Source organism: Leptosomus discolor, chromosome 4 (genome assembly GCF_034619465.1).
Source record: "Leptosomus discolor isolate bLepDis1 chromosome 4, bLepDis1.hap2, whole genome shotgun sequence".
Lineage (NCBI taxonomy): Eukaryota > Metazoa > Chordata > Aves > Leptosomiformes > Leptosomidae > Leptosomus > Leptosomus discolor.
Genome location: NC_141394.1, coordinates 75,851,445 through 75,876,687, shown reverse-complemented (window position 1 = coordinate 75,876,687; position 25,243 = coordinate 75,851,445). Strand labels below are relative to the sequence as shown.

The 25,243-nt window shown below is 38.1% G+C and overlaps 1 protein-coding gene across 2 annotated transcripts in view; it reads right to left on the bottom strand.

Annotated features, from left to right (window-relative positions):
* CTBP1 (C-terminal binding protein 1) overlaps positions 1-22,020 on the bottom strand; it is a 190,690-nt gene extending 168,670 nt beyond the window's left edge. For both annotated transcript variants that reach the window (XM_086464892.1, XM_086464893.1), the window contains exon 1: positions 21,904-22,020. In XM_086464892.1, coding sequence (XP_086321018.1) covers positions 21,904-21,961 — 58 coding nt within the window. In that variant the 5' untranslated portion in view covers positions 21,962-22,020. The remainder of the gene's footprint in view (positions 1-21,903) is intronic.
* Between the last annotated feature and the right edge of the window lie 3,223 nt (positions 22,021-25,243).

The following is a 25,243-nucleotide window of genomic DNA, read 5'->3' as shown; positions in this document are numbered from 1 at the left end:
ACTCTGGATTTCAACAGATACATTCCTTTTGATATTAGTCAACCAACCAGTATCAAAACTATGTGAAATTGAAGGTGTTGCGTATGAATGTAAAATCTGCTATTGAGTAGAACTGATAGAAAGAACTATAAAGTTCATTTGCTCTTGGATTCTGTGAATCACTACAGTTGAATCTTGACTCTTTTTTTCACTGATGTTAGTAGAAGCATGTAATTGACATCAGTGAAACAATGAAAGCATTGAACAGGAAGGATGAACTGTTGACATCAATTTTCCCTTTAGACTAGAACAGGTATCCAGTTACCTAAAGAGACTACGTTGGTTTTTTAGGGAACAGTTGACATGGCTGATGAGTCTAATGGTGGGTCAGAGAAGGTTGTATCAGCCACCAGGGAATAAAGAACGACCAGGATTATCACCAGAATCTATATAACCTTCCACGTACAAAGGGCAAACATGAAAGGTCTTGAATTTCATGACACACTCTAGGTGACACTGAGATTAGTGTCTCCTTGAAGAAGAGATTTGAAGAAGTCTTTTTAGAGGTGAAGAAGAAATTGATGTTAGGAAAATGGGCATACCGTCCAGTCCTGAGTACAACCACAGCACATTATCCTACAGAATAGAGCATCTCACAGAGTCCAGAAATATAGCCTCATCCAAAGAAGCTGCGTGCCCATTAAGCTTTAAATTGAAAGGTATTTTTAAGCTTTTATTTATCTTAGTTGATACGATTTAATGAAAAAAAAAAAAATCACTAGACTAACATAGAGAAACTTGTCTAAGAATTGAGCTGCACAACAGGCTGGACAAATTGTTATTAAAATCAAATCTTGCTGTTAGTACTGGATAGAGACATATCCTCACCTACGACCTCCAAAAACCCTACAGGGCACAGCTGCATCACTGAAACATTCCCCTGTGAATCTCCGATGTGACAGGATACACAACAGAGATACCAATGTACCCAGGACTCTCACCCCATATAGGCAACCAAAGACAACCTGTATTGTCCCCATTTCAGCTGGAATTATTTTGTAAACTTATCAACTTTTATCACCTTAAATGCCTTGCCAAAAGTTTTATCATTTGAAGCTCAGAAAACGTGTTACAGTTTGCTCAAATACAGTGAATATCTAACAGGCTTGCATGATTTACATGTATTTGTAGATTTCAGACTATTTAAAATGTTAATTGGTAATTCGTGAAAATAGGTTTTGATGAAAACAATAGAATTATAGATTTGCAATTTTGTCTTCTAATTACATTACTTCCTTTAGTCTGTTATGTATCACATATTTGTTATATTGTTCACAGAACAGTGGATTGCTGTTTCTGGAAAAACATGTAACTGCATCTTCACGACAGTACCCTGAGATATACTGTCTCTGTGCGAGTGCATGTCTACATACAAGAAAAACCACCCTACTACCAGTTTTTAATCTAAAGGTTAAGATGCATTTGCTCTCAAGCTCATTCTATTAAACTTTTTTTTCCCTGATTAATGGCAATAAGTTCGCACTTTTTTAGTGATATTTACTGCACATTACAAGCATCGTGCTGAGAAGCACATATGTAATAAGGTTTATTTCTATTTTCATGCTACTCCTTGCCAAAAAAGCACGGTGAAGCCCATCTGTTGTATTTCCTGTCTGAGGTTAGACAAGAAAAGGAGACTCTACACAGCACTCTATCACTGCAAACGATATTGATTAAAGCCGAGTTTGGAGATAGAATCCAAAGCGCTTACTCAGAGCAGGCATTCTGCCTCATACCTAGATGAAAACATACATAAAATATACCACATGCAGAAGAAATGAGACACGCAGCTCTGGAATCTGGTCAGGCAGGTCCCTGAGATAAGGACCTAAGTAGAGGCTGAAACTTGAGAGAATTGTTTCTGTACATTTGACCACACGTCCCTTCAAATGTGCAAATTTTTTGTACCAATGTTTTTGATTCTGTGCCAGTTTTACAAACAAAGTATCTACCTGAAAAACTCAAGTATGTTTGAGATGCCTTTTTTTGTACCTTGTACAAATGATGCAAGTGCTCTGATAGGGCATGAAAACTGCCTTTTTTTTTGTACTTTCTCAAGGAAAATAGATACTATCCTCTTTCTCTGCAGATGGCACATCTTTACCATGTTCTAAGTGTACTAACTTCCTCATTCAAAACATGAGAAGTGTTCTTCCTTTTATCTGTCAAGCAAATTGATGCAACACATAATTCAATGTTACTTTAGTGTGTGAAAGAGCATAAGCAATCAGGATGTTGGTAAAATCAGTCGAGATGATGCAAATGGATTCCAATACAACAAGGAAGAAAGGCCACCAAAATATCAGACTTAAAGAGAAACAAAATATCTGATACACAACTTATTTTGAAGGGAATAGGGGTAGGCAGAACACCCAAGAGTGGCTGTATGTTGACTACATGGGGAAAGCGTTTCAGAACTGGAAACATTTCAGTATTTAGGAAAGCAGGGGTATAGAAACCACAACTGAACCATGCAATTGTGAACTACAAAAAACAGACAGAGCTCCAAACAAAAATTAAAGTACATCATAATTGTAGGCAGCACCATCACAACATACAAGGGTTTAAATTAAAATATCAAGCAATTCAACCTCTTAACGCCCAATTTTGAAAAAACGTTTGCAGTGTGGATACAAATATCAACAGGATTGCAAAACCAGGATTTAGGCATAAACACAACATTTTTCCTTGGCCCCCTCCTCCCCCTTTGAAAAGCAAGCACAGGAGCGTTGCTGTTAGAGCTCCAGAACTTAATGTTCTCAATATTAAAAATACAGCACAGTTCATAGCCTAAGATACACTTGGGCTCCTTAATGCACCCCGATGCAGGAATGAGAGAGTTAACTTTATTGCGAAGATACAGTAACATAGCCAACAGGGTAGCATTTGACAATAACTGCTCTCTCATCTAAACCTCAGATCCAAAGAAGCTGATCTGAGCCCTTCTTAGGCTCAGATCCTTCCAGCCTAAATGAGGCTACAAGCCCCCTTATATATGACTGGAAATGAAACTCCCAGATCACAATCTCCAGTAGAATCCTAGCTATTTTATAGATTATCTTTCTTCTTGCACTCACTAGCAAGCTAGCTTAACTGTGGCTCATCACATCACTGCTAAATTCAGGTACAATATCCTGAATTCAAACCAGAAATAAAAAGTTCACACAGCAAATCTCCACAAAATTTGTCAAACCTTCTGCTGTGGATCAGAGTCAAAAGGTACCTCCACCCCCACGGCTGCTAAACTGGTGTCTCCTCACTGAAACTGCCAGCGGTATGATCAGCTGCTACCAACGGCAGTGAAAACGGTAATGCAATACAGTTTTGGCAATATAGACATTAAACAGCATCTTGTCAAAACCCAAAACTTCGTATTAGTATTAATTATATTTCAATGACTTGAGAGATTACATTTCAATAAACCAGAAAGTTACCCTTTAGATGGGGATGAGTTTCCTCTTATGTAGGCACGTTTGTTTTGATTTGACTCTTAAGTTCAACAAAGTTTCCTTTTATCATGTAGATGTTTGGGAGAAGGCCAAAGCAAACAGTGATACCAGCTTCATTCCATGCTTCTTCACATCCCTCTGTAGTTCTGTTACTTCCTGGACTGATACTAAAGCTCAATCAGAAATGCCACAAGTTTACCAGATATTTCCTCATTCTTCCTTCGACTTTATCAGTGCAGTAGAAAGATGCTGTTCTTCTAAAAAAATGCAAGTTAACACAATACGGTACTGTGCAGCCTATAGACCTGTCACGCAGATTTTACAAGTTTCGGGATATAAAGAACGCCTGGCACAGACACAGAGCTGCAATTGAGACCATCTCTGAGACTGATAAACTGTTCTAGCATCGACACATCACCCCCTTTTTTTGTAGATGCCTGTTAGTTAATATTTGCACCATCGTCTTTATTGTAGGGTATGATCCTCAGTTCAATGCAATTTACTGGTAATTACATTTTAAATTTTTTTTCCAGAGATAAATCTCATCCTAATGAAACCATGCCTCCCTTATCTAGTACCTACATCTCTGGCTGCTTAGAAAGATCACTTTCATGAAGCACTGGATGCAGTCTGAACCTGAGAAATTACTTCTGTGTACTAACTCTCAAACACGTTCGAAATCTTGGAGAAGTCTAGTAAAGTGGCTTTCGTAACTGCACTACTAAAGCAATAAAATCAACAGGGTATTTCTACTATTTGTTTAGTAATAGCACTTGACAACCATACAGCACTGTAACAGTAAACTGAAATCCACTTATATTTTTATTACTCCTGCTTCAAAAACAAAGAAATAAAAGATAGCATTCATAAAATTCTTGTAAGTAGTCGTCATAAGTTTCTGCACTTTCTTGATGCAGTTTATGTAACTGCTGTTACAGTTAGACACTTGATGAGGCAATATTTAAATAAAAGAACAAAAAACCTGTACTAATAGAACCCATTCGTTTTTAATAACTTCTTGAATTGCTGTACACTGCTAGCATATATGAAATCAGCCAGAAATGTAACAGTGGTTTCCATTTGAAAACTCCCGACTATAAAAGAATCTGTCCTTTACGCATGATAAAATCTAGTGACACAGCAAAATATTGCTGCTGCAGTGTCCTCAAGGTATGCCCTTCGGAGAGTCCTGCGCTGCTTGCTCAGAAGTGCTGCAATAATCCATTAAGTAAAAATCATTTACATGCACAAAACCAGCTCAACTGCTGAATCATAAAGTAAGTATACAATAATTATGCATTATAGCTTTTCAGCTTGATAATGCTATTATTTTCTTTCAAATTTTCTCTGTAAATATGTTTCAATTATTCCTTAATAGGGACAGTTACTTGGATAAGCAGATTTTTAAATACTAAGTAGCATTATCCTATAATAGTTTGTTGGGGTTTTTTTAACTGTAGATACTTTTCACCTTGCCGTAAAAGCAGTAACGAGTTAAGCCTCAGACAGTGTAAGTATTATCATCATTTCACAGGTAAGCAAACAACTGCAGTGGGAAATCGCTTCCACAAGGACTCTACGCACAGCTGGTTAAGCCTTGTTCTGATCTCGCAGATCTTTAATCACATACCACACCACTTCCAGAGATCGGATCACAGAACTGCTCTGTACATTATCCACATGTTGTGCATGACCACAGGTACCTAATACACAGAGGGCTACTTTTGTTTTTCCCTCTATTTTTAGGTATCCTGCTTCTCTTTCTTTAAACACTTTAGCCATTCTGATTTAGACAAAAAAGCAAACTTAAAAGCGGTCTCTAAAATTAGTATTTCTTACAACACCTATAAAATACATATCTGAAACAGCAAAAAGCATTATTATTTATTGGACTGACAGGCCTAACAGAAAAGTATTAGACATGCACAGCAGCATATACCTGAGGTCCTAGACATTGATATGCTGTGTTAGTATACCGAGGCACTGTAAGCGGGCAGTGTTACTTTAATTTTTGACTAATAGTGAGGCTAAGGAGGCTGGAAGCCCCCAAGAACAGGAGAAGGACCCTCCAAAGTTCTACTAAGTTTGAGCAAGGGAAATAGAAGCCTTCCACAACCAAGTCTGCAAGAAAAGCTTGCGATGAGTTCGGACCAAAAGGTACATCTTGCTCAATAGTGGCTTTTGTTTCCTGCTGTTCGATTCAGGAAAAGAAGTAGGGGACGGTGAGGCGGGGGGGAAGAGTACAAAAAAAAGGACAAAGACTACCAATTCATCTCCAGAACCTCTCCCTGCCACCAGCAAATTGCAATTCAGGAGGTGTGCGCATCAGAAGTGCTCCAGCAAACCCAGTGGATTTTTCTTTCACAAATGTACCCTACTCGCTTTCTCAAGCTTCATGAAACCTAGGATATCCTGCCGTAAGGAGTTTCGTAACCCAACCGATGTGTGAAGAAACGCTTTCTACACCTACACGCAGCAGTTTCACTTGATGCCCGCTGGTTATCGCATTGAGAACAGAAACAGATTTGCAAAGATAACAGGCAAGGGGTTTCGGACACGATTGCGGGAAGTAGGAGTGCTGCTTGCTAACCTAGGTCTGAGGAGAATATTTTAACTGCTACCCTTTCATTAAAGTAGGTCAAAATCTTCTTGCTTATTCCCAGAAAGGGACTTGATGTTCTGACTATCAATAGCGTTGAGTGCAATGCTGAGTCAGGTACTTTTTCAAGCATAGCTCATCAAGACTTTGCCAATGAGAAATGCTATTGCTCCCTAACCCCGCTTGCCAGCTGGATCCACATACAGTCCATGGAGAACATGAGAAACTCCAGACAAGTCCTGAACTGCTCCCTAAAGGCACCTACGTTCAACTACAACAGCCCTCACCAACCTCCTTGGTCTTTAGAAGATTCCACACATAGCTTGGTTATCTGAAGTACGCAACCTTCAAATCAAATCAGCAAACCTAAAAAATCCTGAGTGCAGAACTTAATTCTGTTATGAGTTCTCATCTTCAAACCACACTAGCTTTTTTAATTCTTCTTTCCCTCACTTGGCTGGTAGGAAACTCTTGAAGAGGCCAGAACACAGACAGGCCAGTCTCAATTTAGGCTCCAGCTATAGATCAATAATCAATATACTGTCAGCAATTTGTGATTTAATTAAAATATCATGGACATTGCTGTGTCCCAGAAACATGAGGTTAGTATTCCTTGTAGTTCCTTATTATGAAACACAGTAAAAAAAAAAAACATATGAAAATGAGAACTCAAAGAAAATAAAATGGCCAGAGAAAATAACTGGAAGGAGATTAAAAGGTTCCTGATCACCTGATTTAGCTGACAGCTAGCCATGCTTATGCTCATTTGCTACACAAAACATTTACAGTATTTTGTAGATACCACGGTGTAGGTACAGGTATCTTATTAAAACTTCCGTAGCTTTAATAAGTGCATTTTACACCATCACTTCTGAATTGATTACTGCTGAATTCAGTGAATGACATCCTGGTTTATCATGTAATCTTTAATTTTCTTCCACTTTATTTTCAACCAGTTAAATACTATTGGAGAAGACATTTTGTCATGTTGCCTGAAAAAAAGAAAAAAAAACAAGGGAGGAGGATTATACCTAAGCTTCACAGAAACTAAGTACTGAAAATATCCCAGCCAGCATACACTAAATGCTTCTATCAAATTTTCTCTGATTTAAAAAAATACGAATCTTAAGCATTGATGGACCATCTTCAAAGGGTGATTATATCTTTAAAAAAATCTTACTAATTGCTGAAACCTCAAGTCTAGATATATTTTTGTCTTAGTAGCAGCTATGCTGATTCTCTACTTGTTGCTAACATCATATGATCAATATTATTCTTAAATAAACCTAGAATGAGAAACCTCTAGCTTACCATTACCTTCTGTAGACACCAAACAAAAAACCTTTCAGCAAGTAAAACAAAACTAAATCACTCTTTCTGGTTTGAGATAAATATTTTTAAATATTTATTTACTATTTGAAGACAACATATTTAAAAACAAAATTAGCATCACAGGTCATCACTGATGATAGACCAGGTGCAGCTGAACATTAAACCTATGCGTGAAAGTACCTGGTTCAAAGTCCTGGGTTTAGGTGCCATAAAAGACAAAATATTGACAATAACATCAGCATTTCTCTTGTTTCTCGAATGGGTATCAATAGATGAATATTGCTTTTTTGGAGGGAAATTAACTCCCTTCTTCAAACTTACACTTTCATACCAAAGTAAGTTTTTATTGTCTCACTTCATAATCATTTAATGCTATTAAAAGGACATAATGTAGATAAAATGATAAAAAGGGAAATGCATCATTAATAGAAAACGCCAAAAACATCATGCACATATCAATAGCCAGAACAACATTGTCTGGTTTGGATGGTTAGGCAAAATAGCGAGGCGTTATTGCCAATCTACACTACAGAATCACAGAATACAGATTATACTAGTAATGTCAAGGACATGATGATAGCTTGGAACTTGCTAAATTTGTAATTTAGCTTTCCCTTCCTCCCCCTGCTCTGTCCTTCACAGCCAAGGAATGTCTGCACAGAATTACTCCTCCAGAAGTTTCAAGTTTTCAGTATGTTTAGTTAAAATCTGAAATTTTAGCAGTTTTGTCAAGCTAAGTTGTTTTAGATCAAGTTAACCTTTCATACAGTAAAGTAGCCCAGCTAAATTAAATATGAATTTATGGACTTTCAACAAGTCATGAAAACTCTGCTTCTGCTATTTTATAAAGTGTTTATGTAAAAGACAATTTAAGGCTTATAAAAGCAGTGGCATCTGTAAACCTGGCAAGCTAACTCAGGATCCGTCCCATGCTTCAGCTACATTTGAAAACTTCTAAAAAGCCCACTCATACGGCAGAAGGAAAGGGGAAGTATCCAGCAGCCTTTTAAATTAACTGCTACTAATAAATCAACCTCCTATTATGTGGGCTGTAAGTGTAGTTCAATTATAACACCAAATTAAACAAAGTTAAGATTTCCAACAGAAAATCTATCTCTATGTTCCTATAAAGAAAAGCTGATAAAGCTTTAATTTCTGTACTTCATGACAGCTCTGACCTACAGAAGCGCTGTAAACAGGAGATGAATTCCAGGAACCAGAGTGCCAGCTTGGATAAAATATGATGCCTGCAGTACTCAGGCATGAAGGAAAAACAGAAAAGGGACAGGTACAAACTCCATCCAGCCCAGGAAACCGCACAAGCAAAGGGACAAAGAAACCTGAATAGAAACAACTCGAAGCAAATCAGAGGTCACAGTAACTCCAAGACTAAGGAGACGAGTGGCAGGAATACCACAACTACATATTTAAACAAGCTTTTTTAATAAAATCTCATTTTTGGATACAAAATACTTGGTTACATTTCCAAGTGATCTATATTGTGTATGTATACTCACATATACTTTAAAGAACTTTCAAAGGAAGTATAAAGTATTTAAAAAATAAGTACTTCAAAAATCTAATACTGGTCTCTTGTCTGTGCTAACCGGACTCAATTATCACAATTACTAGTACAATCTTTTGCTGTTAAATCAAGCATTCTTGTGGTTTAACCCCAGCTGGCATCTCAGCCCCACCCAGCCGCTCGCTCACTACCCCCCCAGTGGGATGGGGGAGAGAATCAGAAGGGCAAAAGTGAGAAAACTCGTGGGTTGAGACAAAGACAGTGTAATAGGTAAAGCAAAAGCCACACTCACAAGCAAAGCAAACCAAGGAATTCGTTCCTCACTTGCCACCGGCCGGCGGGTGTGCAGCCGTCCCCAGGACAGCAGGGCGCCATCACGCGTAACGGTGACTTGGGAACACGAACACCGTCACTCCAAACGTGTCCCCTCCTTCCTTCTTCCCCCAGCTGTATGTGCTGAGCATGGCGTCATACGGTATGGGGTATCCCTTTGGTCAGCGGGGGTCAGCTGTCCCGGCTGTGTCCCCTCCCAGCTTCTTGTGCACCCCCAGCCCCCTCACTGGTGGGGTGGGGTGAGGAGCAGAAAAGCCCTTGGCTCTCTGCAAGCCCCGCTCAGCAGTAACTAAACCGTCCCTGTGTTATCAACACTGTTCCCAGCATAAATCCAAGCAACAGCCCCATACTATGATGAAGAAAATTTAATTCTATCCCAGGCAAAACCAGCATGCTTGTATAGAGTGAGGCTAAAGAAAGCACTGTTTCCCTTTGAACTCCATCTTCCTACCCAAAAATCTTCTGTCAGATTTTATGAACACAAAAGGATAAACTTGCCTGTAAATCATTTAAAATACAGCTTTTGAAATTGCATACAATGTAAGGCTTTTATCTAGAACAATCCAACAATCTTTGTTTAGCAAATACATTTTCCAATTAGATGATTACATCATGTCAAGGAGGTACAAGTCAATCACATTTCTGGAGCACTTCATGACTCGGGGAAAACCACAGCTTGTACCTGACAAGCCTTTGGCACAACCAGTGGAGCTGACATGGAAAACCCATTGGTATTTCTTTTGTAAAAGAGGAATCCACAACTTAGAAGCAGGAGTGCTTTCCATGTCGTACTCAGAAGTAGAGACAGCATGGGTCTCCTCCAGTTAATCATGCACAGGCAGAACGAGAGATGGCATGATCTACCATATTTGACACACCAGCCTCCAGACTTGCTAGCTTTTGGAGACACAAGCCAATGTCAGTAGAGACGGTTGTTTTGGAATACTAATTAGTGCTTTCCCAGCTAAATCATGTCAATGCCACTGTTTGCAAAAACATTAAGTCTTCTTCATCTAAAAGGACTATAATTGATCACTCAGTAAACAGTTAAATATTTTTAAACTATTCCATTCATAAAGGACTAATGCAATAAAAATCAGAGCAAATGAAACAGAGCTGAAGATTACATTTAAAAATTAACATTTAATGCTACCTGATTTCCAGTGGAAATCCACTTGCACATCAGCAAGCAAAATGAATACATCACAAAAAATATTTTAAGAAACACTAGAAAACAAGGAATGAAAGAGAAATTATTTTATTTCCTCATTAGAAAAGAGAACTGGAAAAACAAGGAAAAAGAGACTATGAACTGCAGAAAAAAAGGCAGCTAAAAACCACAATTGACTACGAGACCACACTTTTCTTTATCACCAGATGTAGTAGTACTATTACCGTGGTACAGCAAGGTCTTTAAGGAGTTGCTCTAAAGTTTCTTTTGCCAACTATTCCAGGATGAAACGGTGCATTTGTTGATTACTGTAATCACAAGGAACCCATGAAATAACCACTGATTTACAGTTAACACAGATAAAAGCAAGCAACTGACTAAAAAAGTCTTCACTGGATGTTTTCAGCTCTGGAATGAACTCCCTTTTACTTTTATGCACCAATATCTTGGACAAGGGGCAAAACTCATCTAATCTTCTGACATTTTGGGAAGTTTCACAGACTGACACTTAAAATTAAACAGGAAAGGATTTTGTAAACTTTAAGATTATATTAACAAGCATTTCAGAACTCCAGTGAAGGATTAGGACCCAAGAAAAGTTCAAACGAAGCTAGTGCCTATTTCAAAACCATCACAATTTAGTTTTATTAAGATACAGCTAAGGGATAAGGGAAGAACGAAGAAAACGTGGGTCTGGAGGTATGATATGCTGGTTTCAGAATACTTTATCAGGGCAAGTTTCTCATGAGAGTAGAAGGAAGGAGGTAGGGACAAGAATAGCCCAGTGATGGCAGCCTCACCTTGGAGAAAAGAAACAGTCCGCAGCTAAGTCACCATCGACAAAATTGTATACACAAATTACTAGAAACAGGGAAGAGAAGGTCGAATTTCTGCTCCTGAGTTAGAGCACTCATTACTGAGTTCAGTTACCCTTTCTCTTTCTGGCACAATGAATTGATCTTGCATTACCTGGAACATTGATAGCAGCAAACCACACAGAAAGGGTAGTGAAGCTCCCTTCAAAAAACTAATCATCCTCGGATTGATGATGAACTAGAACACAAGGTTTCCCTGTTCCAGGGCAGGCACTCTTATCTACTGCCGAGCCACTGCTAAAAGCAGTGCTGCTGTGCAGAAACAACTGTAAGATTCCTTGGATCTAAGGAGGGAACACGATTTGAGTCTGGTGGTGGAAGGCACTTCCTTGGCCAAGGAATGACCAGGTGGCACTTTTGGATGTGCTGAGCACCTTTTAGACAGATTTGCAAAGGAAACCAGGTTTAAGTAATTTGTCTGTCCATCTACCCACTGGGCCCTCCTTAATCAAACCCTTAACCCATTGCAAATTTCAACCAAAAGCTGCCAGTAGTCAGTCTTCAGGAGAATTAAGTTCCTGCAAGTTCCATTAAGGAGAAGAAAAAAAAAAAAGGCATCCAGATGAGAAGGCAGACTCAACTTGGAGGCCCCACTTTGTGAAAGGCTGTGGCTGGACATCAGCAGTGTCATCCCTTCCATGACACCAGCTGGTCCCCAAACACTACTGACTCACCAGCACACAGGCACCTCAGACCCAGCCAACCGTTGCCTTATGAGAGATGCTGGGACAGTGAGCACTGCTAAAGAATTTCTTGAATGAGGCACCCTCCTGCCTGCTATCTTCTGCAAAACAGGGTCCATCTGATGCGTGCTGGATGTGATCACAGAAGGTGCTGCTGTGCATCTGCCTCCAAGAGAGCTAATTCTGTTTGAGGGCCCTGCCTTGTCTTAAGCACAAAAGGCATGCTGAACTGCTCAAACCTCCAGGAGGAAAGAAAATGAAGATGATCTCAAAGCTCAGAGGGTACTTCAATTTCACCCATAAAGTACAAAGATATTTCAAGGTGCTGGTGGTTGTAGGTGGGTTTTGAAGTACTGAGACGCCTACCTTCCCTGTGACTCCTAACTTTGGGTGTCTACATCCTTTTGCAGATCTGGCCTGAAGCATGTTGCTAGGCTGCCAACAACTGCCAGGCAACAAATCACAGCATGCAGATTGAAATCACGCTTACAAGGCAAGATATTGAGCATTCTTTATTGTTAAGAAATCGATAATCTGCTTTGCTATAAACAAATGTAAAATGTGATCACGTTTTTCCCAGGAGGGGGAAAAACAAGAATAAAAAAACCAAAACCAGTAAATCATTCTTACTGCCCTTCCAAACTAAAACTTACACACTCACTCTTCAATCTGTTATAAAATCAAATTAATTTCAGTATTAACGAACAAAGCCACTCACGTTGCACAACATGTAATTAAGATTCCTACTACTTCTTTCTAAGCTCCTTCTATTCATTGCCCCACCAAATTATTAAAACAAAGCAGTTACTATGGTAACTAATTCATTCTCTGCATTATTATATTGTTTCTAAACATCAGCGTCTAGTCATTCTGACTTACATGCCCTAAATTCCAGTTTGAAATTCTAAACTTTTGTCTTGTTTGTCAGAACGGCCCTTTACAATCTATGCATTCATGCAGATAAGGATAGCTAGAGTGCAGCTGCTTTTGTTTACTGCAAGAAGTAACTGTTACTAAATTATTTGAGTTTGATAAATTGATGGCGCCTGTATGCAAGCGCAGAGCAGCACTCCGGGAGCAGGCATGGGAGTTTGCAGAGCACTACACAAACACGCAAACATGACCATCTGCAGGTTAGATAAACTAACAACAAAAAATGACTGGCAGATGTTGTGGAAACTAAGTAACACCTGCCTAAGTGGTATCTGATACCCAGAAAAAAATCCACACATGGGTACGACTGATGCAATCTTCAAGAAAGAAAGGAACAGCAGGGAACAAGAAATAGTGATAAAATGGCCTGGGAAAAAGTTTTACTAGCCTTTAATAAAACTGCTTCTTCAAATGTACACTCCTTGACAAAAAGAGACATTTATCATGTATTTAATTAACACTTATAATTATTCTTAATTACCTATTAACAGGAGTCAGTGTCTATTTGTATTTGAGTGTCATCATCTAGCACAGAAGGAAACTTCCTGAAAAATGCAGGTAGGATCAAAAGAATAAAGAGACTTTCCTCTTCATCCTTTGCTGTCCTACCGCCATTGCTTGTAATTTTTATTGGGTTTTTTTGGTGCGTCTCCATTTAATTGGCAGAATGAGAGGTCTGAAAATTCACTGCATAGGATGCCACTCTGAAAAACAAGCATTCAGAAAAGGGAAACATGAGAAATTCTGAACAGCTAATTTATGGCTTAGGAAAAAAAAAAAAACCAACTAACAACCCAAAACCACACCACCTAGTCAAAGTTACAAGCAATTTAAATTTAGTTCTCACAGGAAAAAAAGAAGGAACCTTCTTATTTAAGTATCTGAGGATCACAAACCACTGCACAGTTCTGGATCCACAGTGGTACCAGCGGGCACGCTTTTACCTGCTGCAAATGCCAGGTACATTCACAGTTAGCAAAACCTCGGTTTTTAAAGGGATTCCAAGAGTATTACCACAGCCTGCTGTTATTTATATCACAGTAACCCTGAAAGCCTCCGACTGTTTTCTATCAAAGAAAAAGAAAAGGCAGAGCGGCAGAGAGGTAACCTTTGTTTTCTAACCTGCTTCTGGCTTAGGTAGAGCTAAAAGATAAAACACAGGTTTCCTAACTCCAAACGACCTGTCCATCAGACCACAGTGACTCTTCTGAGGAGAGAGATCTCTGCAAGATATTCGTCCCCTGGCAAAGCCTCCATGCAACTCCTCCTGTTTAAGGAGAGGCACCTTTCAAGTTCAGTAACGACCTCATGGGACAAGGACAACAGGACGGAGCAGCAGATGCCTTCAGCAACAGAAGACCGTCTCCACTTTTATTTTCTTGTTTCCATTTGCATTATCATCCTCCCATCCTGACTGCACTAAGGGAGGAAACAAAATTAAATCCCTTTTTTCATCTCAGACTGCACTTTCCTAAAGATGGGAACTGCCTCTATGAAAGCTGAACATGACTGCTTTAATTAGATGACTATTTAAATTTTTCAGTATGTTTACCTAGACACTTAATCTTTGTACAGCTCAGTTTGCCAGAGCAGTGTAAAGCAACGTATAAATCTAGGGCTTGCAGAGCATCTCCCCTGACCTCAGGCAGAAATAAATATATACTACCACCAAGTACTTAGCCTTCTAAAGCTTTTAAAAGTTTTACCAGGCACTCATCTGCACTGTATAAAAGCTAAATATCTAATCCAAAAAGTTTTTTAAATTCTCTGAAGATTACTCAGGAATTAGATGATGAGGTGTGGTTAAATATTGGATTCTGATTCAAATACATATGGTATTACAAATGCAGTGATTACAGCCCTGTAAACCAGTGTCAGGCTATATTGTTTACTGTATTGAACACTGTGTTTGACACTAACACTAAATAAAAGTATTTTGACTTTATTATAGCAGTAAGATGCAGTGTTCTAGATATATCACAGCTGAACGTAGCTGCTGTCTGTCACAAGCAAACAGTGTCTTTTATTTCAATATACCAATGACAGTGTAACAAGACAGATAAAACATGTAACGCTGGACACCACAAACCATAGCTTTTCTTTAAAACTTCCGTAACTTAGATCGGTGGCCTGACTGTTTCAGCAAAATCTTAAAATCTTATTGAGATTCTTTTCTCTGTAGGGTTTTTTCCCCCAGCTTTCTTATCAAAATAATGCTGTTCATTAGCAGCTATTGTTCATTTAGGGCAAAATAGGCTTTTAAGCTAATTTTCTTTTCATACAGCTTGCATTGTTACTAGTAATACCTCTGTAGCATTGTAGCAGCTGAAGTGCATGCAAATTCAAAAGCTGTTTAGGTAGCACATAATGAAGATTCAGATTACAAAAGCAGGTTACTGCAGCAATCCAAAAGAAAGCCAAAAACACCTTGCACCATAAATACTGAATATTAAGGATAAAACCAAAAGCAAGCATAAGCCTGTGCATAAGCATTTCAACTCTAATTATAATGAGATAAAGGATGGGTTTGCATCGGGTTAAACTTACCCCAAATATACAAATAACTTTCCTTAACGTGTGGGAAGTGGCAAACGATGGTGTTATGTGACAATTCATGGTAGCACCATTTTCATTCTATTATTTCCAGGTCAACTTATCTTAGTCCTTAGAATAGCCTCCCTGTTCTTTGAAGACAACTCTTATATAACAGATTAAATATTTTACCTTAAATATTTTACCTAATTATCTATATTTCAAGCTCATAAAAATATTTCCAAAGTTCTTACAGGCAAAACACAGAAAAACAGTGTTGAATCCTTAAGACACCCTTGTATGCACCACAAGAACATACGCATTTTTATTTTACGACACTTGTATCTGAAAGTAACTTGGTTTACTCAGAGACTATTCTGCTCAGGTTATTCATAGAAAACTCTGCTTGCTTAAATACTTTCACTGGTTACAGCTGAAAGATCTGACGGCTGTTCCTGCAGAAAGATTTTGGTAGCTTTTACTATCTGACTCCTAATTTAATTTATACTGGATTGCTAGGGAGAAAAGGAATTTTCTGCAGTTTAAAGCCCTTATTTATTTGCTGAAGGCGCTTAAGGTTAGAAAAATCACATTTTTGTGAATGTTAATTGGTACTTTATGCCGGAGCAACTTGCACTTAGGAAACAACAAATGATAAAATATTAGGAATCTTTTAGCTCCCTCTGCTGCCCTAATCCTTCAATAAGTCTTCTTCTAAAGTCTGCCAAAAAGACACCAAACAATGAGGCAGCATATTAATCTCTTTTTAAGAAACACTTGGCATATTTAGTATGCCTAGTACTAAGATCAGCATGCATAAAGAAAACTCTATAGAGTACTATGTGATTTACAATTGTCTGCACATTTTATTATTTTCTTTTTTCTCTGATATCTGCAGTGAGACAACTATGAACATTTTCAAATTTGGATGTCAGGTAAGAAAATTGATAGCTCCTTTTCCAAAGAACTTGACATCTGCAATTCCCACTTGCGTAAGAAAGAGCTAAGTGTACTCACTGCGTGGAAACATTTATTCCTCCTTTGTTTTATTTAGCGATAACCTTACACAGTACACACCAGCTTCACTGAAAATCCTTTTTTAAATTCAGGGAAAACTCAAGCACTGCCGAAGTAGGCCATCTCCCTCATTAATATACAGAAAATTTGTCTTAACTGCCTAATTTCACAACTGCAATGGGTCAAATCACAGTTTACGCAAGCCAGATAGGCTCCATCAGCGGTCACGAAATAACACTTGGTATTTGTCCATCGGGTACTTTCCACTTGTTAAGAAGCCAAGCTCCCTATTACATGCACAAGAAAAAAAAAAAAAAAACAAAAAACAAAAACAGGAAAGAGTATGTGTTTTTTAAACTAAAGGCACTCTATTTCAAGATTTCTTTATAAATTTGGAAAGAAGAAAACCAAATCAAATTCATATCTGCTTTTTTCTCTTCATTCCTCCTGGAATCATCAATATACCACATCAACTATGAATTGACAATTCATCTTATTAAATCTCATGCTATATAGCACCAGAAACAGAAAAACAAAGCTTAATGAACATACATGTTTTCTTATAGGGAAAGAAAGCCTAGACCATATCCTTGAAAAGAAACTATTCCTTTATCGTGCACTTTTACTGTCCTTCAAAGAGCGTAACACTTGAGTATTTGCCAGTAATCAGACCTTCCCAAAGAAAGGCTGCCCTTCATAAAAGCAAAAGATTAGAGATTTTATCTGAAATTTCAGAAATTCATCCTATTATGTGCTTGCTTTTCCAATTTATGATCCCGACCAACTCTTCCTTCCTTAGGTAATAAAGTAGCACTGTTAAAATTGCTAAAATACATTTCAGGTTTTCTTCTGGGCCTTTTTAAAAAAGAAGCATCAACCAGTGTACAAAGAATAACCTTAAATGTGTACCAGCGCAACAAAGAAAAGAAAAAAAGATTTTAAACAATTGTTGAGAAGCTCTGAGGTGCCAAGATGCTTTTTCATTCCTTAAAACCAGAACTAGAAAAACATGTAACATCTGTCTGGGGCATACAGGGTCTTCACTGACTTGTTGTACTTGCATACATTACAGTCTTTGCTGCCCATATCCCATACGAGGTGCTCTGGAAAGAAATTTCTGGTTTCAAGCAATCAAACTGGAAAAGTCAGTCTCACAATTCTGTGCTGTAGTTTAATTCCTAATACCTGTGTAAACAAGCACGAAGAAATGTAAGAGGAGACACCCCTTTCCTTCTCCTAGTTCCACCGATGTCCCTAAGCTCTCTCATTTAAAGCGTTTCCTAAAGCTTGGGAACCCACCGAAAGCAGTGGCTGATGGAGCACTATGTATTATACAATGTAACGTATTTAGAGAAAATTCACTGCGTTCATCAAGCCCGTCCACAGACAATCCAGACACAGCAAAATTTTCTTCGCACTGCAGCCACCTTCTGTTGCCTTCCTACTTCATCTACCAGCTCCCAGCAAATTCGACAGAGGTCAGACATCCCCAAGGTAACTTCCAAGCAACGGTCAGTAGAACAGACACACATTTAATTACAGATTTCTAGAATATAAGCAAATACACAGCATTGTTTACAGTTTTGTTACAATATAAAGTACAATAATACCTTAATTAGAGATAACAACTTTTCAAAATGCCAAAAACATTTAGAATTTTTCAAATTACCCACAAAATGAACACATTTTATTTTTGCACTGTGACACTTCCAACTGTTCTGCCAAATGTATACTACTATAATTATGCTTTGCAATCATCAGCATCACCGGAGAGGGGGACAAAGAACAATATAATCAGTAACTAATTAATCTTTCTCATGCCTTGATATTATTGATATCTTCAAGGGAAGAATCCTAAATATTATTTTATAAATTGTGAAGTGAGTTAGCATCTCACAGGGCCTAGAATCATGCCTTTATGCCTAAGTATAACATATAATATATATAATTCACAGCTACTGCTAGCAGTTAGAAACCAGAATTTAATATCTGGCTTTTTCAAGGAAAAGTCTTCAATTCCCATCATCTAAGTAAACTCTAGTTTATAGAGCTATATAAACCAGGATGACCAAGCACATTTTATTCCACCCTTTTGAGATGCTACATATAAGAACATGGCAAACCATTGAAACGTGCACGAAAATATAATTACAAACAACTTCAGGATTAAAAGCAAATATTCAATTTCATATTTAAGAACTCACTGAAGGGAATCACAGGTACCTCAGAGACAAAATTGCTCAGCTACATTAAAGAGAACTAATTGGTCCCAAAGTAATAGAATCGGGTTTTTTTCTGCATTGAGTATCAACTGATATTTAGTAGTATTACTACCATACTATTGTTAACTCACAAGGTAACAGTAAATCCAGAGATGCCTGTTCAGTTTGTGGCTTAATTTGCATGATTAGTTACTATCAGCAAGTGTGCAAATTACCGAAAGCCACGGGAAAGGACTCAAATAACATTGTGCCTGCAGTTACCGAACTTACAAGAGCATTTGTGGTAATCCACAGCAAAAGCTGTGAGCAGCCCTGTGCCCATGTTCCCAACATAAGCATTTCATTTTGAGAATCAGGCCCATACCACTCTTTTTCAGAAACCCAATTGCAACTCCTTATCATCCCCTCCTCAAGCAGCGATACAGAAAGTAATGAAATGCTGTATGTTACCATCAGAATGACACCAGTGTCTCTCTATGGATATAATAATGTATTAATGTCTGTCCATCACAAGTTATGTTAAACAATTTATGAAACAATATGTAGTTAGTGATAGTTAGTAAATCATTGTAGCCTGCTTTTAAGTGGAACTTGCAATAGAAAGAAAATGCATCTTAAAAATAATTCTCTTCCGAGGAAAAGGGTTAAGAGAAGAAGGCTATACACAAACTGATGAACAAAAAAGCTGACAGAGAAGATAAACCACCTTTAATAGCTATACAGCTCATTACATTTCCCAAGCTTTGTTAAATATTATGTATATTTCCAAAATATAAAATATTTAGGTTGTGATATGGAAGGCATATGTATCAGAGAACAACTCTGCATATTTAATTTTTTACACCTGAATGGGACCATATGTAGGGAAAAGCCTTTTTAAAACCAACCAACCCTGCAGTTTTTAATTCCATTTTACGCAGTTGCAGGGTTAGTGATTTAAAAACCATCACCCAGAGATGCGTTTACAAACCTCAAAGAGCATTTGGACATTTGAACACACAGATACTCAAGAACAGAACGCAGCTCGGGCACTTTCAAGAGCCAAATTGGATTCCTGTAACTATAAAGTTTAAGGCATTTTTCCATATCCATTGTTTCACCCCTTTGCCTCTTGATCATCTCCTGCCTGGTCTTCCCACTTTATTTTTCCAAAACAGCTACTCATCTAGCACACGGTAAAAGGGATTAGGAAGAAGAGGTGGCTAAAAAAAAAAAAAACCCACCACTTTTTTCCTACATTATTTTTCAACTGGATCAATTCCCTGCACTGCATGACCGCACAGATTTCACCGTAGGATGCAGTGAATTGTGCAGGGCTGGGAAAAACAATCCAGACAAAAGGCGCTGATTAAACAGCATCACTAGATGTGAACACGAAGCCTGGGGGAAGCCACTGCTATTTTAAACAGTCACAGTGGCTACTGGTCTCTCACCTCCGTCCCTGACAACATTCCTTGCCACATCATCACGGACTCTCCTTTCCTCTTAAGTTGTCCCATTGATCAATATAATAAGCCCAAAAGGCAGCTGAAATTCCACCAAGTGGGTTGAGCTGATCTAACTGCTGGCTGCCATCCAAAGAGACAGGTTTCTCCATTCTCCTCACAATTTGCCAATTTAGCTAACATGGGTAAAAAAAGGAAAAAAAAAAACCAAAAAGAAAAGAGTTAACATTCTGTATTTTTTATTGAGAGGTCAGATACAGAGACTCTAGGATAAGGACCTGAGACTGGGAACAGAGAAGAGGACCGTGCACTGCACCAGCACTCTCCTAGGTCACTTCCAGCTGACCCGACTGCAGAGATGCCTGGAAAGAGGGGCAGCCTTCCCAAATTCCCTGTCCTTAGCATCCAGTTCCCCATTTCTCTGAGCCCGGATTAGCCTCCAGCAAGCAGATTCAACTGACCACTTGGCCAACCAGTCTAGGTGGGAGACAAGGACTGTTTGGGCCTGGCAATCAGGGGTGGCTTGGCCGGTTTTAGTAGAGACTAACGGGGAGATTTATCATCTAAACCAAATGTGGAACTGCACCCTTTGATACTTTGATGAAACGTCTCTTTCTCTGGCTACGTCACAGTATACAGCTCCAGTGCCCCTCACTGATCCCTTCCAACTGCCCCCTTCAACGCAACTGCTTTGTCACCTGAACAGAGACCCGGACCGAGGAATTTACCTAAATGGAAAATATACCAATAGAAAAGTTTATTTTTAGTATGAGTCATCCTCTCAGTCTAGCTCATTATACAGTCACACTTATATTGGCACAAAGAAAGGGGAAAAAAACAAGGACAGAAATCAGCTGCCAGGGACTGCTTACACCAACACAGCTGCTAGAAAAAAAGTCTCAAGACCAATGCGTGGAGGAGCAAATGTTTCAACTGCAGTTCACTGCTTCAGTATTAGACATGACGCAGAGACCACGTGCCCAGAAGTCTGTACACTTTCTCCCGTTGCACCAAAATGGGTTAGTAAAGAAATTAACTAGTCCCTTACCTTATAAGGAGAAGCTAACATTTTAATATAAAAAAACATTTATCCCAAATCATTCACATATATTCTTAACAACGGTACACCTTATCTCTTGACCTGCTTTCACAACAACTCCAAAAACAAGTGAACAAAGAATACCAGGAATATACGACTCAGTCATCTGTGGCTTAAGGTAAAATGACTGACCCAAATGATTACACTCCTTTCACTAGAACTCAGACTATTTTTATTAATACTCATTAAAGTTTGGGGGTCTTCCAGGTTGGGTTTTTTTTTGTGTGTGTTTTGTTTTCATTTTATTTTCTACTTCCTTCCGAGGATCAGATACAGGCTGTTAAATCAATCTGTATGAAGCAAGCCTGTAAAGGAAGACCCTAGACAGCATATGTGGTCATCTTATCCTTTTGCAATTGTTATTTTATATAAAACCGTAATCTTTCACAATGTTCGGGTAGAATATTGTAAGATTCTAAGTTGAAAGCGAACTTAATAGTATAGAGTTCACGCACTAGTCGCTTTTATTTGTCTAGATCTGTTTTCACCCCAAACCAGCATTTATGCACAGTTAATATAAACCCAACAGGAACTGCAACAATGAAAAAATACACTGAATGACCAAAAGAAGAGAATTTCAGTCTCCAGAAATATCAGAAATCCATGTAATTGACTGACACAGTTAAAATTACAAATTGAAATGTCTAACCTTCAAATATGCGATCCAAACGTTGCCGCTTCACTTTGTGTTTGTCCATTAGAGACATAAGAGTGGAAGCTCAAAGAACGTCTCCACACAGCTTGGTGATGGTCTTCTCAAGCCAGCCACAAGTCAGAAATGCTTACTGTCTTGTATAAACTAATTTTCACCTGTGAACAGAAAGATAAACTTCTTAAACTTTAAAATACAGGGGTTTTCCACCTCTTTCCAGAAAGATGATCTATATGTAATTTAAACAACTAAGACAACACAAAGTTCTTAAATCACATTAGGTGACCTGGTATTTCACAACAAACCGCCTTCTAAACATGTAGAGATGCAAAGCGCGCAGCACAGCTCAAACAACCCAGTATAAGAAATGCTCCAAGACAGCTGCTGTTTTCTGCCCTTTGACTCTCAAACCCTTTTTTGCCCCTTCACTGAACCCACTGCCAGCTAAGGAAGGCATCTCAGGCCAGCACGGCTACATGATTCCCATAAGCTGATAGAAATGGGTCTACCTGGAGCAAAACTGGAGAGTCACACTTTTGCCTTCTAACACTCACAGTGACAGAAAATATTCTTTTCATTCTTAACTTTTAAGCTTTTGATGATAAAGTAAACCAAAGTTTGATATTTGGAAGCTGAAAGAAACAATTCAAGGGGCATAGACACGAGGAAATGCATCACAGTGACAACACAGAACACCAACATCTATATCACCCAAATGGCATTTCAAGCAGGTTTATGCATGACTAGGCAACCTCTTTGGCAGCAAATACAACTAAGCACTTCTCAGATACTGCGTAGCTGGGCAAGACAGCGTAAGGGTATTGCAACAAGCAGCCTGCATTTTAAGTCGAACCACCGAGGAGCAGGAAAGGGGGGATGGGAGAGAGAAAAGAAAAATCCCTCAACAAGAATCTCATCAAAGCAGTAGTTTATAAAATGCACAGGAGCAAGGGGACAAGGTAAAACTAAATATACAGATCCTCTACAAAGAATAATCAGAGCACTACTGTTATCCACCTTTAAATACCTCAGTAGACTTCGAGACTCAGAGAACTCTGTATTACAGGCACAGCACACGTTAAAAGGAGCCAAATAATCCACTTCCCTGTTTCTTTTTATTCCTGTCCAACAGCTTTCAACATCAGTGGATAGCACCAAATGGCCTTACAAGGGACTGACCCTAGAACCCTGTTGTTTCTTTCTAGAGGGTAAACTTTTCTAAAACTAAACATAGGCACATTTCATCAACGTATGGTGAAGATTCATGCATTCCGACTGAAGTGATAAAGAAAAACATTCTGAGTATCAATAGCTGCATATTTGCATTAAAATGGGTATCTTCAACAGTATTACCCTGCTTGGTACATTTGGACTTCTAACAAAGTTCTGTTCTTTGTGTTTATTTTCATTTTAAAATTGAATTAATGTGCAATACTCATCATACTTTCAACACTTTATTAAGCTTCATCCTCCTCTCCACTTTCCCTCCATACCTCTTTATCCTCAAATTCAAGACTCTTCTGCTGTTTTGCATAATGTTTGATTCCAGCTGAATATAACATCCCATTATGAATGGGAGAAGAAAAATCAATGAAGGATGCAGAAACTCATGTTTTTCTCTTTAAAAAACAAAAGGAATGTTGCCATTTTAGAAATTTTCTATTATATTTCCCTACATTGATTATTCTTAGAAAATACAACATTCTTTAACTGAATGTGGCTCTGTTACAAGACTGCACAAGCATTACATCCAATCTAACATGAATTTTAAAACCTTAAAAGCTAGCTATATAGGCACCTGCCTTTGCTTAAGCCAACACCCCAAACCTGTGTAGAGGATCCATCCTAAACCAGTCTTCAATTTATTTGCTTATGATCCCTGTTTTATATTCTACTTCCTTCAAAAGTCACATAGAAAGATCTAGAGAATAAGAAACAGAAACCAGACTATAATGAACATTTTAAATGCTAGTCTTGGTTTAAATTTTTATAGCTTATTTAATTTCCCATCTTGTAGAAACATATATGCCTGCTGGCCTCCTTGTGCTGTTCTGTTTATTCGTTCAGCAAAAGATTTTTCCACTGTAGTCATTCTACATACAAGGCTGGATGACAGCTGTAAAAAACAGACCATCTGTAACTATTGACCTACCACTGAAAGCATCACCAGATGTTTTCTATCTGTCTACAGTAGCTTCAAAGCGTACCATATAAATCAAGTGGTTTTTCTTTTAAACTTCTTTTAAAATTATTTTTATTTGCTCTTTTAAATTTGTTTTTATTTATAGTAAGTTGTCATGTTTCAAAAAAACATTTTTGAGCAAAAAATTAAATTAACATGTTAACACAGTTCTATATTTAACCTTCATACAGTTTTATTATACTTCATGTTCTAGCACAAAGAGAAGATGATGATATTGGAAGCATTTCCCAGCAAAACAAAAGCCTTATAATTATGGGAGCATTAGTTACTGCAATTACTAAACCACAACATGAATAATTGTATTTGAGAAATTCTCTAAAAATACAAGCACACTGCCTAATGAATCAAAAATCAGAACACAAAATACCAAATAGTATTTAAGATCAGGCTTCTGTGGTTCAGTATTTTAAGATAAAGTAAGCATCCAAGTGATTTAAGAACATATACTGCTTATCATATCTGACAAGTATTAGCTACAAGGCCAACCAAGATACCATCAACGTACAGAAACCTTTTGAGCAGTACAAATTTAGTTTAAAATATACACTGTTGAAAACAATATTAGCCTTTTTTTCTTTTAGATAAGCAGATGATTCCAGTGTTTGAAAATATTTTAAAACAGAATATGCCTCTGGGTATTGCAGTCTGGAGCATTTAGCTCTTTCTTGAGAAAGGAAGAGCTTTACTCTTTCTGAGACTTAAAGATAAAAGGAAAAGGGAATCTCCAATATTTTTACAGGAGAGTAAGCAAATCCTACGGCTAAAACAGGAATGATAGGTAAGTCAACATTTATTTCAGTTTTCAAAACAGACAACACTGGTAATGGAGTAAAGGATAAACATCAGCTGCGAATGAGGAGATTTGAAGGAAGGCCTCAAAACCCGCAATCTTCTCTCCAGAGAAAGATGATAAAAAGGAAGCAAACTAAGAAATTAAAAGTTTTTAAAAAGGCAAAGCAGTAGGCTAATTATACACATACTTCTCTATACTTGTAGGTTGAGACAAAGTCCACATTATTAGGGAAGAACTCCTCTCCAACTCAAAAGGTTGCAGCGTGCTGTGCACGACCATTTCCTTTGTATCAGTAAGAGGAGAGTTTTCCTTAAACCACATCATGTTGCCACTAAATGTGA